The following is a 13,041-nucleotide window of genomic DNA, read 5'->3' on the forward strand; positions in this document are numbered from 1 at the left end:
CTTTACAGCAGACTTCGCCAATCTTTTGCCCTCCAGAGGCATTGGACTACAACTCCCATAACAGCTTATGGGATCTGTAGTTCAGCACATCTGAAGGGCAACAGGCTAGCAAAGGTTGCTTCGCAGGCTTCAGGAGTGTTTGATGAGCAGCACACGCAAGACATGAAGGGACCCGGGAAGCTTCCAGAGAGAAGGAGAGATTTGCTATGGTGGCCAACTTTTCTTCTGGAAAGGCTCCTCTGCCTTTGATATGCCTACATAGCAAACAACATTTCAGCAGGGAAACTTGACCTCTATCACTGTACCTCCATGGTGGGAAAGGGTTTAGCTGTTGAATGTTTACCTTTTTGCAACTGTGCACATTTTCATGCAATTTCTCAGAAAATAGCTGGCAAGCCTAGGACTTACTAATGCCCTCCCAATACATGTCACATCTTTGCCAATTGACACTAGATAAAACAGAAAATAGACACCTAGGATACTATCTCCTTGAACGACAGAGCTGTAACAGTTCCATTCGTAATGATTCCTGCTACACGCACCAAAATTGGAAGAGCATTTTTTCAAGCTCTTTGACAAAAATGTTAAATATGACATTCAGGTAGCCATTTGTTCCAGTTTTAAAACAAACATTTGTATAAACAAATCTTGTAGTAATTCTACTGCTGTTCTTGGTGGAACAAAGACAGCACAACATTGCATTCCCCAGCGAGGAAGGAATTCAGCTTTAAGCAAAGAGACCCTGGAACTATTTCCAAGAGGAGTGATCAACTGCTTCTCCTGTGGGGCCCAGAGAGGGCTGACACACGATTGTCAGACATAACAGGCTCCAACACAGATAATACAGTTAGTGCAGGCAGGAGGCCTAAAATCCTCTAAAGACACCTGTTTCCTATCAGCTGTTATGCTCAGTTAGATGTCTTTTATTTTCCTTTGCATTTCAGTAATTTAGTAAACAGAACCAGGCCAGACTAAATATGGAAGCCTCCAACAGGTTAAACATGAATTAAATCATCCTGGATTTTCAGCATACAAAGATATGTTCCGAGTAGTTTCTTTCTGTGTCTGTTTATGAAAGATTTATATCTTGCACTTCCATTCTGAATGAGATTGTCTGGGTAGCTAACAACCCACAATAACATAAAAATGACAAAACAGTAAAATCATTAAAGCAACATATCAAGAGCAGTACAATACAAAAGAGCAGCCATGCCTCTCTGTCATATTAACACATCTTAATTTAATTCTCCTCTTAACAGGAGATAGAGGTAACATCATTAACAGTGTTCTCCCAATCTCTTAATTCAAATCTCTTTAATGTTGATCATGCATGGATATGTGGTTTAATTTGAAGCATAGTTTACAAAAGAATGAAAAGAAATAAAATAGTACCTTTGTTTGGACATGACATTCAAATTACACAATATTTTGCGCAATCTTAGGTGTCCAGAACAGTCAAAACAGAAAAACAAATAAGGCAGGGAGAAATCGATGTCTTATTTTAAAGTCATGGATGCAGAAGCAAGTAAATGGAAGATGCTGTCAGTTAGATTATAAATAGCCTATGATGCTCTAAGATTCAAGTTACCTGAGCTTTTATCTCTCACCTTTACCGAGGCTTCTTTGCACCTGTTTTTTCCCAGGGGTTTGCCTTTCTATGTGTTTCATTTTAAAACCACTAGATAGCACTGCAGTATAATGGAATTGCGCAATTGCATGAGACTCTCATTCCACCATTTCTAAATAATACCAGACTGTCCTTGTTAGGAAATAAAACCACGGTAATGGTTGCAAAACATTGGAGAGGCCCTGGAGGAGGAGGACATGTAAAGGACCCACAAAGTAGGGTAAGTGAGTGATCACATGCACACAATAAAAGCCTCATGTGCATGGGTACTTCCAAATGGAAAGTGCCTAATGCTAGCAACTAAAAGGAATTGTGCAGCTGTTCCATGCTTTTGCCCTTATCAGATTTTCTGCATTAAGGAAAAGGATGGAAGAATTGGTTTTAAAAAAAAAACCACCAGGAGAGGCATGAGCAAATGTCAACGTTGTCTGAACCTCCTGTAAATTTCCATGAATGAGAAAACCTTGTCTGGAAGCACTCTGTGACTCAAAATGTATTTTAAATGCTAATTAAAGGTTTCAGGTTGGATCCAAACTTAGTCATGCTTGGAGTAGACCCATTGAAATAAATGGGACATCACTTAGTCATAACACACTGATGCCCCATTGATTACAATGGGTCTTCCCTAAGTATTACCAAATCTAGATCCAACCCATCATCTCTGTTGCTCTTTCCCATTCTTTATCACCATCACAGCTGCTAAGAAAAAGGATACAGTCGCTTTGTGTTGGGCCTGGCTACGCATCTGTAAGCGTATGATAAATGAGAGTTCTTCGGCACTCTACATTTCATCCTATCTTTAAAGACGAAGGCTCTTTGACACTGTCCGCAGAAAGACGTTACTTCAAAATGACAAAAAAAGCAAATTGGCTGCAGAGCCTGGGCTGCTGTCTCAGCTTCTCAATATTGTTGCCTGTGGGGTGGGCTACATATTGCTAGTTCATCTTTGGGAAGGAGCAGCTTGGAGGAAAGAAGGTGCATCATCTCTGCTTTTCTGCAGCAGAAAAGGGGGGGGGATCCTGCACAGGCATGTTTCTTACCACGTTGCATTCTAAATTCCCTTGTTCTGGTTTCCCAGAACAGGCAGCACTGTTGGAATCTCTCACATGCTCTTTATCATCTTCCATCTGTGGCAAGACATGGGTGGACTGCTTTGCAATAACAGGCTGTGCATAAATGTGAAAGTAAATGTGAGCGAGAAAGCACATACATGTCTTTGCATAAGTATGAGCAGGGTATATGCATATGTTGTGTAAAGGTATCTGGGAGGATAAGTGTGAATCTGTGCAGAGGGTGCTTGAGTGGTGTGTAATTTGGATTCGGTGTAAATGTATGTGCACATAAAAGTTAGACTATCTAGATCTTTTCTGGTCTGGTTTCCAGCCCAGATTTGGGACTGAATTTGCCTTGGCCACCCTGGTCGATGATCTAGGGCTTCTCTACATGAGGCTTTTATTGTGTGCTCATGTTTGGTCACTCATGGTAGATTGTGGTTCCTTTATATGGTCCTGTCAACTTCCAGGGCCTCTTCTGTGCTTTCTGACCATTATCTCAATTTTTTTCTTTACAGGAAAAATGCAGTATTTAATTTCAATGGTGCTTTGAAGTACTCCAACAGCCCATGTATTTTTGCAATTCCACTATACCACAGCACCATCTAGTGGCTGTATATTGAAACATATAGAACATGCATAGAAAGGAATCCCCCCACCACCAAAGCACATGTAAAGGAGCTTGATTTCAAACCCGCAAAGACTCCGGAAGTAGAAGCCCCAGTAAAGAAACAGGATAAAAGTCTGGTGTAGAGAAGCCCCTATACTTTCTTTAACAGCTTCAGTTAGTGTGGCAGCTTTGCCCTTTCTTGAATAAGTCAGACCAAGGAAGAGTTATTCATGCCCCATTCAACTCCAGATCAGGTGACAGTGATGCACTGTAGGTGGGCCTGCCTTTGAAAATGCTCAGAAACTACAATACATTCAAAATGCAGCTACCAGACTGCTAACTGAAATTTACAGATCAAAGCATAACAGATGACTGTGATGTCATCTTCATTGGTTGCCAGTTCATTTCTTGGCCCAATTCAAAATGCTAATTTTGACATTTGAACCCCTAAACATTTTAAGAACTGCCTTTTAACCTACTTGAATGCTGAGTTCCACATCAGAGCCCTGCAGCATGTTCTTCCACTATCAGAGGTATAGTGGCTGCTCGTAACAGAGAGCCTTTCTACACGAGTTTGTTATTTTGCATCCATGATTGCTCATTCGTGGTATTTTGTGGGTCCTTTACATGATGCTGTCATCCTCCAGGGCTTCTCTGCTTTGCAACCATTATCGCCTTTTTTCCTAATGCAGAAAGTCTGGTATTATTTAGAAATGGTAGAATGAGAATCTCGTGTAATTGTGCAATTCTACTACACCATACCACCATCTAGTCGTTGTATAATGAAACATTCAGAAAGGCAGAAAATGAATTTCCCTGGGAAAGGAAATTGTAAAGGAGCCCATCTTAATCCCACAAAGAATCTGGAAGCAGAAGCCTTGGTAAAGATGTGGGTTAAAAGCCTCACGTAGAACAGCCCAGACAGGGCTTTCTCAGCTGTGGCACCAAGGTTGTGGAACATTCTCCTGAAGGAGGTCTGCTTGGCGCCATTGTCTTTTGAAGGTAATAAATATGTGGTAATTACTAGAATGAGTCTTCAGGGTAAATATATATTATATTTACTCTGTTGTTAGCTGATCAACATAATTTGGATAGAAAAGTGAAATACACATTGTTTGAAACAAATACAATACACAAACGTTTGGAATGTAGAATGTATATATGTGCTGGGTTTTTTATGAATGTGTGCATAATGTATATATTTATAAGACAAAAGGATGTTGCAGGAACCTAGAAGTGGTAGAGTCTGTTATGATTTGCATTTGGTGACACAATATACAGAACTATTGTAGTTAATCAGACAAGCTAAATCAAAATTTGACTTGGTTAATAATGGCCAGTTTTATGATAACTCATTAAGCCAATATATGCACAAGTCTTGTGCCCATGTGCATTGTCCCTTCCCATGTGCATTGTGCCCATGTCCCATCATCCCTTCCGTCCACCTTTCTCCACATGCCTTGATCGAAAACTTCCCAAGTTAATTAGCCATAGTTTCCCATCATGTCTCATGTGGGAACCTGTAGCTATTTGACTGGAAGAAACCAGGATCTGAAACCAACTTCAAACTATGGCTTTAGATGCTGGTTTGTTCCAGTCCTGGTAACTGCGGTTATCCATATCAATGGGAAATTATGTTTAATTAACCCAGGAAGTCTTTAACTGCAGTGAGTGGAGAACGGAGGAGAGAAGCGTCAATGTGTGGGCACAAGGCTTGCAAACATCTCAGCTAAATAAAGTGAGAAATGTTACATTCGAACCAAGAATTTCACTATTAAAAGGCAACTCACTAAAAGGCAACTCCTGAACCGTGCTACTGGGCCCCCAAACAAGGCTTATTAAATTTGAAAAATATACCCTAGCTGTTGCTTCTTTTAAACCTAAGTTGAATTGGGCTGCTATTATATAACGATCAGGATTTGTTTTGGTGTTTTGGAGATGTACCTCCAGAGAAAGCTCTTTGAAGCCCATCTGGTAAAACAGCTGCCACAGAGAGGCAGTCATTTTTCACTGTGGGATCCTATCTTCTCATGTCCTTCATTCTGACATTTGAAGGGTTACGCAGGACAGGAGATGAAACAAGTTGCTCTGAATTAGCTTCTTTTGAAAAGGTTGCAGTTTCACCTTCTGAACTTTTCCATTGCTGACCTAATCACATATCAGCTTTCTTTCAGCTTGCAACTTTGCCGTGGGGCCGCAAATGTGCCATGTTATATCAGCAAAGCAAGCTAGTTTGCAAATCCACCCACTGCAAGCAAGACTTCCTTCACTGAATGGCTCCGTTCAGTGATCAAGAGGTGACACTTCCATTTGCAGAGCTTCAGAAATCACTGGTGCACTCTTCCATGACTTGGTCACATGACCCTGTTCTATTACCGCGTGCTGACAAAGATTTCTCAATCTCTCCAGCAAAGTTTCTCCAATGCGAGTGATGCAGTCAATGGGAGTGGAGGTAATTTATTGCTGAGAACTTTCTTGACCTCTTCAAGGCTGAGTGCCTTCCCTCTGAGAGACCGTTGGCGACTAATGTATCATGGCCCCATGCCTGTCGACATTGATAGACCCCATCTGGTGATCAGTTCGCCCCATCAATTCAGCATTTTGTCTGTAATATTTCTCACACTGTTCTCGAAATAAATATATGACATTCTTCTTCTGTATTTTCGTATAATGTTTTATCATTGTTATTTTTCTGCTAGGATTTTTAGTGCTGTTTCAGAGCGTTTCTGGTGAGATGGTATATTTACTCTCTTGCTAGCTGCTTTGAATCTTTTTGGATAGGACAAGATAACAAAAGCTTTAAAATAAATGCAACAGTTAAATAATGTGATCACGTAAGGGATGTAGAACATCCAGAATAACTATGTTATTAATGCAATATTCTTCACCAAATCTCCTTTCAAGTTGCAATATTAGATGGCACATTAAAATTTCAAAAATACATCTTCTGTAGATGGTGTCCTTCATAATGTTGCTCACACTTTTTGCCACTCAACAGTTCATCAATACCTTAAATGGGCCAGGATTTTAAGCTATATCAGCGTTGCTACTGCTCATAGCTAAACAGGGAAGAGAGGAATCTAAATTTTTGGCATGATCCAACAACCCTGAAAGCAAATCAATATCCAGATCTTCTGCTCCACACCTAGGCTTGCTGACAAACTTAATGAATCAGACAGTTTAAAAAATGTTCAATACGTATTTTCTCCCACACTTGCAGTATTCCTTCAGTAACAGTAATCTTTCATTCTAAGAGCAAAGTCAGCTAGTCAAGTGCCTATCAGTTTGGAAAAAAAATGGGGCCACCCAAAAATAAGGTTGTAGTTTTGACATAGTCAGGGGATTCCCTAGTACATAGAGCTATATACGTACAAAACAGCCTGTCTGCACTATATAGGGATGTCTCAGGAAGAAGGGAAGGAAAACAGGAAGCTGGTCAGAGAAAAGAGTAGAGGGGTCGGAGCCTGGGAAAGTGGTGGCAGATCAGCTGAGCTGCAGGGGTAAAGTAGGATGCGGTTGGATTCACAGGCCACACTGGGAACAGCTGAGGGCCAAATGCGGGTTATGCACCGCTGCTTTGACCTGCTCATCATGTGGCACTCTCCAAACAGAGAGAGTTTTCATGGCGGTGCCCTCCAAGTGATCCCTATAATGTGCAAGCTGGCCTTCCATTAAATTGTATCAGTTCCTACAGCCTGCCCCATATATGAAAATAGGTCTGTCCTAAAACATTTACAGCCCAGCCTTGCGCATGTTTACTCAGAAACAAGTCCCAATGAGTTCAATGACACCAAGTATGTGTGCAGAACATCTTTAGCATTCCCCTGAATTCTCTCCAGCTGTGTCTGTGTCCTTTTTAAAAAAAATAGTCACCAAAGCCAGACACAATACTCCAGCTGAGGCCCAACCAAGAATGTACGGATACAGCTAAAGTCAGAACTGCACTGAAGGACATACAAATGAAATTAGGAGGGAGGGAAAGCAGACAAACTGCATGTGACAGTAGCATTTTTGCGTTTGTCACTGTAAGTGTGAGCATTGTTTGGGTTTTTTTTCCTTTCCTCTATTTTTTTAAAAAAGGCATGTGTCTCAGAAATCGACTAATACCAATCACTTTGCTCAGCTGAATTTCCATTATGAGCCATTCTTGGGCTTTGTTGCCACATTTTCTTCCAATGTTCTTAAGCTTATAAAGAATTCCAAAGGTTCCACCTAAAGCCATGACTAGGGATGGATGAGAAATTTATTTGGTCCAATTTTTTATACAAATGCACTGAATTTGCACCTTTCAAACATACACTCAAACTGCAATGTATTTGTACACCAAAATCTGTACGTTTCAAGTTTTGTGATGGAATTTGCTGTTCCAAAAATGTACGCAAAAATATGTATATTAAGGGGAAGTATGCACAAAAACGTATTATATTAGGCTAAAATCACTTGCAAAAAGGGTCCTATGAGGAACAGTGTGAATATAAAAAAGCATATATTAGAAGAAATGAACCAAAAGGTGCATGAATATGCATGTAGACTTCCCCCACACACGGGCGCACACACCAATTCGCAAACTGATGTGGAAACAGGCTGAAATGAACTTACACTCAGAAATGTGAGGAACTGAATGAAACGGAAATGACAGGTTCATCCATTCCTAGTCATGGCATTCAATGCTGTGGTGTGTTTGTTGCTAGTTTCAGACTGTTCTGTGTATCTTGAATAGCTATGTCAGAGAAATCCACAGTGGAATTGAATGAGTTTGGATTCCTATTAAACTGACCCATAGATTCTGCAGCAGACCGGGTTTTCCGAAGTCATACAGATTCCGTGGACTTGCAGAGATTTTTTAAAAAACATGCCAGAATTTTACGTTAACTTAGTCATAGGAAAATATGTAAAATAAAAGAACACTGGAAAAAATGCATTCGCACCAAAGGCTAAAGCATGAAAATACAGGTGGGGGAGGGATTTGCATTTTGGAGGGGATTTGCACATTTTCACAAGTGTGAATTTGCACAAATTCAGGAAATTGGGGGGGGGGGAATCCAATTCTGCTAACGAGAGGATGACAGAATGAAAGGCACCAGACAATCCATGAAACACAGATGGAATGAATTTTACTAGAATGACCATATGGAAAGGAGGACAGAGCTCCTGTATCTTTAACAATTGTACAGAAAAGGGAATTTCAGCAGGCATCATTTGTATGCATGCAGCACCTGATGAAATTCCCTCATCATCACAACAGTTAAAGCTTCAGGAGCCCTGCCCTCTTTCATAGCTGGTCAAGAGGGCAGGGCTCCTCCAATTTTAACTATAGTGATGAAGTGGGAAATTTGACCAGGTGCTGCATGCATACAAATGGCACCTGGTGAAATTCCCTTTTCTATACAACTGTTAAAGATACAGGAGCTCTGGCTTCCTTTCCATATGGTCACCCTAAATTTGACAAAAATCCATATATCCCCAGTCTCGAAAGATTAGTCTTTTACTAGACAATGTTTGAAATTTCAAGCCAACACATAAGCAGTGTACGTCATTCCCAGTGAATGCCTGCAAAAGAGGTTTTGGTGGAGCAAGGGTAACAACTAGCATACAACATAGGACACTAGTGCTTTCAAGAAAAACACCCAAAGCTTTCTAAAACCTGGGGCACCACCTATCGGCCAGTCTCCACATATCTTTTCATGCCATTAAAAATACTTCAGTTCTTTCTCTTTAAACAACTTCAAACCAAAGGGCAATAGAAAGCTGAGACAATTGTAATCAATTTTGTCATACAGCTGGAGAGAAGGCAGGGCTGACAGAGAGAGAGAGAGAGCTATTTCAGGAGCAGCCACATTCATTTTACATTTAAGAGTAACCTATTTAGTATGAAGTACTTTGGCCACATAATGAGAAGACAGGATACCTGGAGAAGAGGCTGATGCTAGGGAAAGTAGAAGGCAAAAGGAAGAGGGGCCGACCAAGGGCAAGATGGATGGATGATATTCTGGAGGTGACAGACTTGACCTTGGGGGAGCTAGGGGTGGCGACAGCCGACAGAAAGCTCTGGCGTGGGCTGGTCCATGAAGTCACGAAGAGTCGGAAATGACTGAACGAATAAACAACAACAATTTAGTATGTTGCAGCAAAAACAACAAAGAGTCTTGAGGCACCTCAAGGATTAACCAATTTATTCTGGCATAAGTTTACATGGATATTTTTGTGGTCATGGAAGATGACGTCTGGAACCCATGTTTAATTCTACAAATAAGTAAGGGTGGTTGCACCATAAAAACTTTGTCTGGAAGCACCTTAAGTGAGACAGAGAGCGAGAGCTGAGTTTGGACTCCGTATTACCATGGAACATCTCACCACCTGGAGAAATTTGGCAAACAAAACAATAGCAAGGCCACCTACTCCCATACAAGCCTGCCCTGGCCTTACGATGTTCAGGAGAGGCCCTTCTATTGATACCATCTCCTTCAGAGGTGCGTTTTGTGGTGATACAAGAAAGGGCCTACTCAGTGGCCGCTCCCAGGCTGTGGAACTGTCTGCCAAGGGTGATTAGGTTCATTCCCTCTCTGCTGTTCTTCCACCAGCAGGCAAATATCATTTTATTCAAGCAGGCCATTGGTGTGTAAGCAGATCTGTTGGGTTGGGTATTGTTTTATTCTATTCTGGCTTTTATTGCATTTTAATGCAGTGTTTTATTATTATTTTAATAAAGTTTTATTTATGATTGTAAGCTGCCTTGAGTGCCATTTATTTGGATAGAAGGGCAGGATATAAATCAAATAAATAAATAAATCTTCCATCTGGGTCACAGTGCTAACCAGCCAATATGATCTGCAATAAATGGCCCGTGCAGAAGTTCCTGAATTCAAAATGGTGTCTTACAAAGACGTTAGGGATGGATATACAATTTCTCCTCGCAATGTTCACTTTCTTTCCATTATGGTATATCAAAAATCTCACTGTAATTACAACCTGCCATAAAAGTGTAGATATTTTATACAAGAACAAGTTGACAGCAGAATTCTTTCCTTTCCCTAAACACTAAAGAATTCACACACATGTAGAACAAACAGAGCAAGAGGACAGATTTTGAAGTCATGTTTGTACTGTGAACCCCTCTAGACGGGGCAGAAGCCAGAACCTGTGGAAATCCTTGAGAAAAACTCAGCACAGACCATCAATTTAGCAAGACACTTATCTGCTACCCAGTATCCTCTTTCATTCAAAATTATACTTGTAGCTTCTTTGAGAAGAGTGTCAAAGAGACATAGGTTGATCACGTCACCATAACATCTCCACTGAGTTATCTCATTACATCTCTCTAATGTAGAAGAGAAGCATCACAAGTGGCTGAAGAAGCCACCTCAATCTGTAAAGTATCAACAGTAAGTAATACAGATTCAAAGAAGTTGAGAATTAGCTGAAAGCTCAACATGTAACCAGTACCAAGAGAACAAGTAGAGCGTCGAAATGACATCCGCAATCCATTTCAAAATGAACCAACATATAACAACAAAGTAATGGTCAGAAATCAGGTATCAATTAAATAATAATGGTGCTCATACCAGGAAAGGAGATGCGCCTCCTGAGACCCACGCAGTCTAATCCTGTGGGTGTGCTCCGGGAATAGAGGTGCAACTTGAGCGGAAGCCCACCAAAGACAACTGGTGAAGTAATGGATGGTCTCGTCTTAACCTACAAAAAAAGGTGGTAACACTGAATTAAGGAGGCACTTATTCGACTCCAAAAAATGCCTTCACCTGTGAAAAAGAAATATTGGGTCAGGGCTGTTGTCAGAACTGGGCACTGTGAACTTACAGAGAAAGCAATGTAAATGTTTAAAGAAGAGCAGTGAATATTATTAACAAAGAGTGCAAGGGACTTTGTATGCATCAGAAGCACTGAAGGAGGCTTAATATGAAGGATCTCAAAGGAAAAAGAAGGCACCTAGTATTAAATGTCCGTGGCAACCCAAGGGGAATAATGCTGTGTCTAATAGAGCTTTCATCAACATACTTCATATTTTAGAATATGTAGACTCTTTGACCCACCCACTCACCCCATCCCCAGGGTACAATGCATAAGAGAAGAGATGCAATAGAGAAGACTCTTTTTCAAGAAAAGCCATTCATTGTATGGGAGAGTCTCAATGCACACGTGACTGCCACACATGGTTAGAAACAAAGGAAGCAGCAGAACTGGTTAAAGGTACAGCCTGAAGGGAGAAGACAACAGTAGAGAGATGCAGCCAGAGAGAGGAGACAAGATTATCGTTGGTTCCTTACTTGTAACTGATCCCCTGGGAGGTTACACGCTTCATTCTCTCTGTCTGACTGTGTCTCTTTCACAAGCTTCCTTTTCCGATTCCTTTCCATCCATGTGTCATCAAAGCTGAAACGCTTGTATAGGGGTCTGTGCCTCTTCCTTTGGGCATGCTCTTTTGCTTTCCCTTCCTGAACATGAAAGGGAAGCACCCAGGCCTTGTCCTCTATGGTTGAGAATGAGTGTGGAGATAGTGGCATCTGAGTAGACCTCTTTCTGCAATGTAGACCACGTTTTTCACCTGGCCTCTTTTCTGATGGGATCTGATTTTGTTGGATATTCTCCTGTTTTATAAGTAATCAGTAAAAACAAAAACTTGGTTGGTTGGATGGTTGAGAATGGTGGGCAGCTGCGCTGGCTGCAAAGCTACCCTACTGAATCTGGAATGTCATGTTACACTTGAGGTACACGGCCATAGCTCGGAGACAGAGCACAGGCTTTGTATGCAGAAGGTCGCAGATATGAATAACTCTCCAGCCTGAAACTCTGGGGAGCTGCTGCCAGTCAGTGTTGACAATACTGGGCTAGTTGGACTAATGGTCTGACTCAATGTAAGGCAGCTTCCTATGTTCCTATGTATGTTTGCCCCTCTTTGAAGCGATATCACCTATTTCTTGTGAACTCAACTTACTGTAGTCTCCACCTGATTCCCAAACGTTTTCAGTGTGGATGCTACAGTTGAGATGAAACTGAGCTGTGCATTTACTGGTGTCAATCTGCAATGCCAATAACTGTGCTCACGTTTACACTGAGGAAAGAATACACAGGCCTGACCTCAAGATGCTGTGGGATGCCCTGACTGAAGCACTGTTTAAAATTTTCCACGCTGCCCTTCATGTAGCGCTATTTTGTGGTATTGTGGGATATTTGAAATGGCAGCACACAACCACAATATAACACCAGGCAAGCCCGCTGATATACAAGAGGGCAATTTTTCATGAGCCCAATCAAAGCTGGAGCTGGCCCTGAGAATACCTAACAGATGAAAGTTACTTAGACAGTTACCCTGAGCATATTCTGTGTCTTCTGGAACACCTAGCTGCTCAAGCCATGAGGAGGCCCATATGCGGTATCAATACCTTGCAATACAAAAAACTGCCTCCAGAGGGCACAGTAACACTGAATTTAACCATCACATTAAACATCTTCATTTTTATGCTGACACGTTTGTTTCCCCCAGGGATTTTTTCAGACTTTTGTTTTCATACTTAGACTTGAGTGATGCAGTTATATGCCTATATGATTTAAGACTCCTGCCTCACCCAGAGATACTGCAGAATCGCCCTCTCACCACAGCATTCTTTCAGACAGAGGTCTGCTTCACACGTGCAAGCCAGATGTCTCCCGCCCTGCTTCCATGTGATCTTTCACGAAATAACGTGTGTCCGTCTAGTGATCATTCCCCGACACACAGCCCCCCAAAAAGTTTGTTT

At 41.3% G+C, this 13,041-nt stretch overlaps 1 protein-coding gene across 1 annotated transcript in view; it reads right to left on the minus strand.

The window, feature by feature from the left end:
• The window catches only part of ARHGEF4 (Rho guanine nucleotide exchange factor 4), a 194,965-nt gene that overhangs the window by 109,766 nt on the left and 72,158 nt on the right, over nt 1-13,041 (minus strand). The window contains 2 exon segments of the mRNA XM_063132447.1: nt 10,852-10,981; nt 11,572-11,892. Of these exon segments, the coding sequence (XP_062988517.1) occupies nt 10,852-10,981; nt 11,572-11,892 (451 nt within the window).

This window comes from Elgaria multicarinata, chromosome 8 (assembly GCF_023053635.1).
Source record: "Elgaria multicarinata webbii isolate HBS135686 ecotype San Diego chromosome 8, rElgMul1.1.pri, whole genome shotgun sequence".
NCBI classification, from domain to species: Eukaryota; Metazoa; Chordata; class Lepidosauria; order Squamata; family Anguidae; genus Elgaria; species Elgaria multicarinata.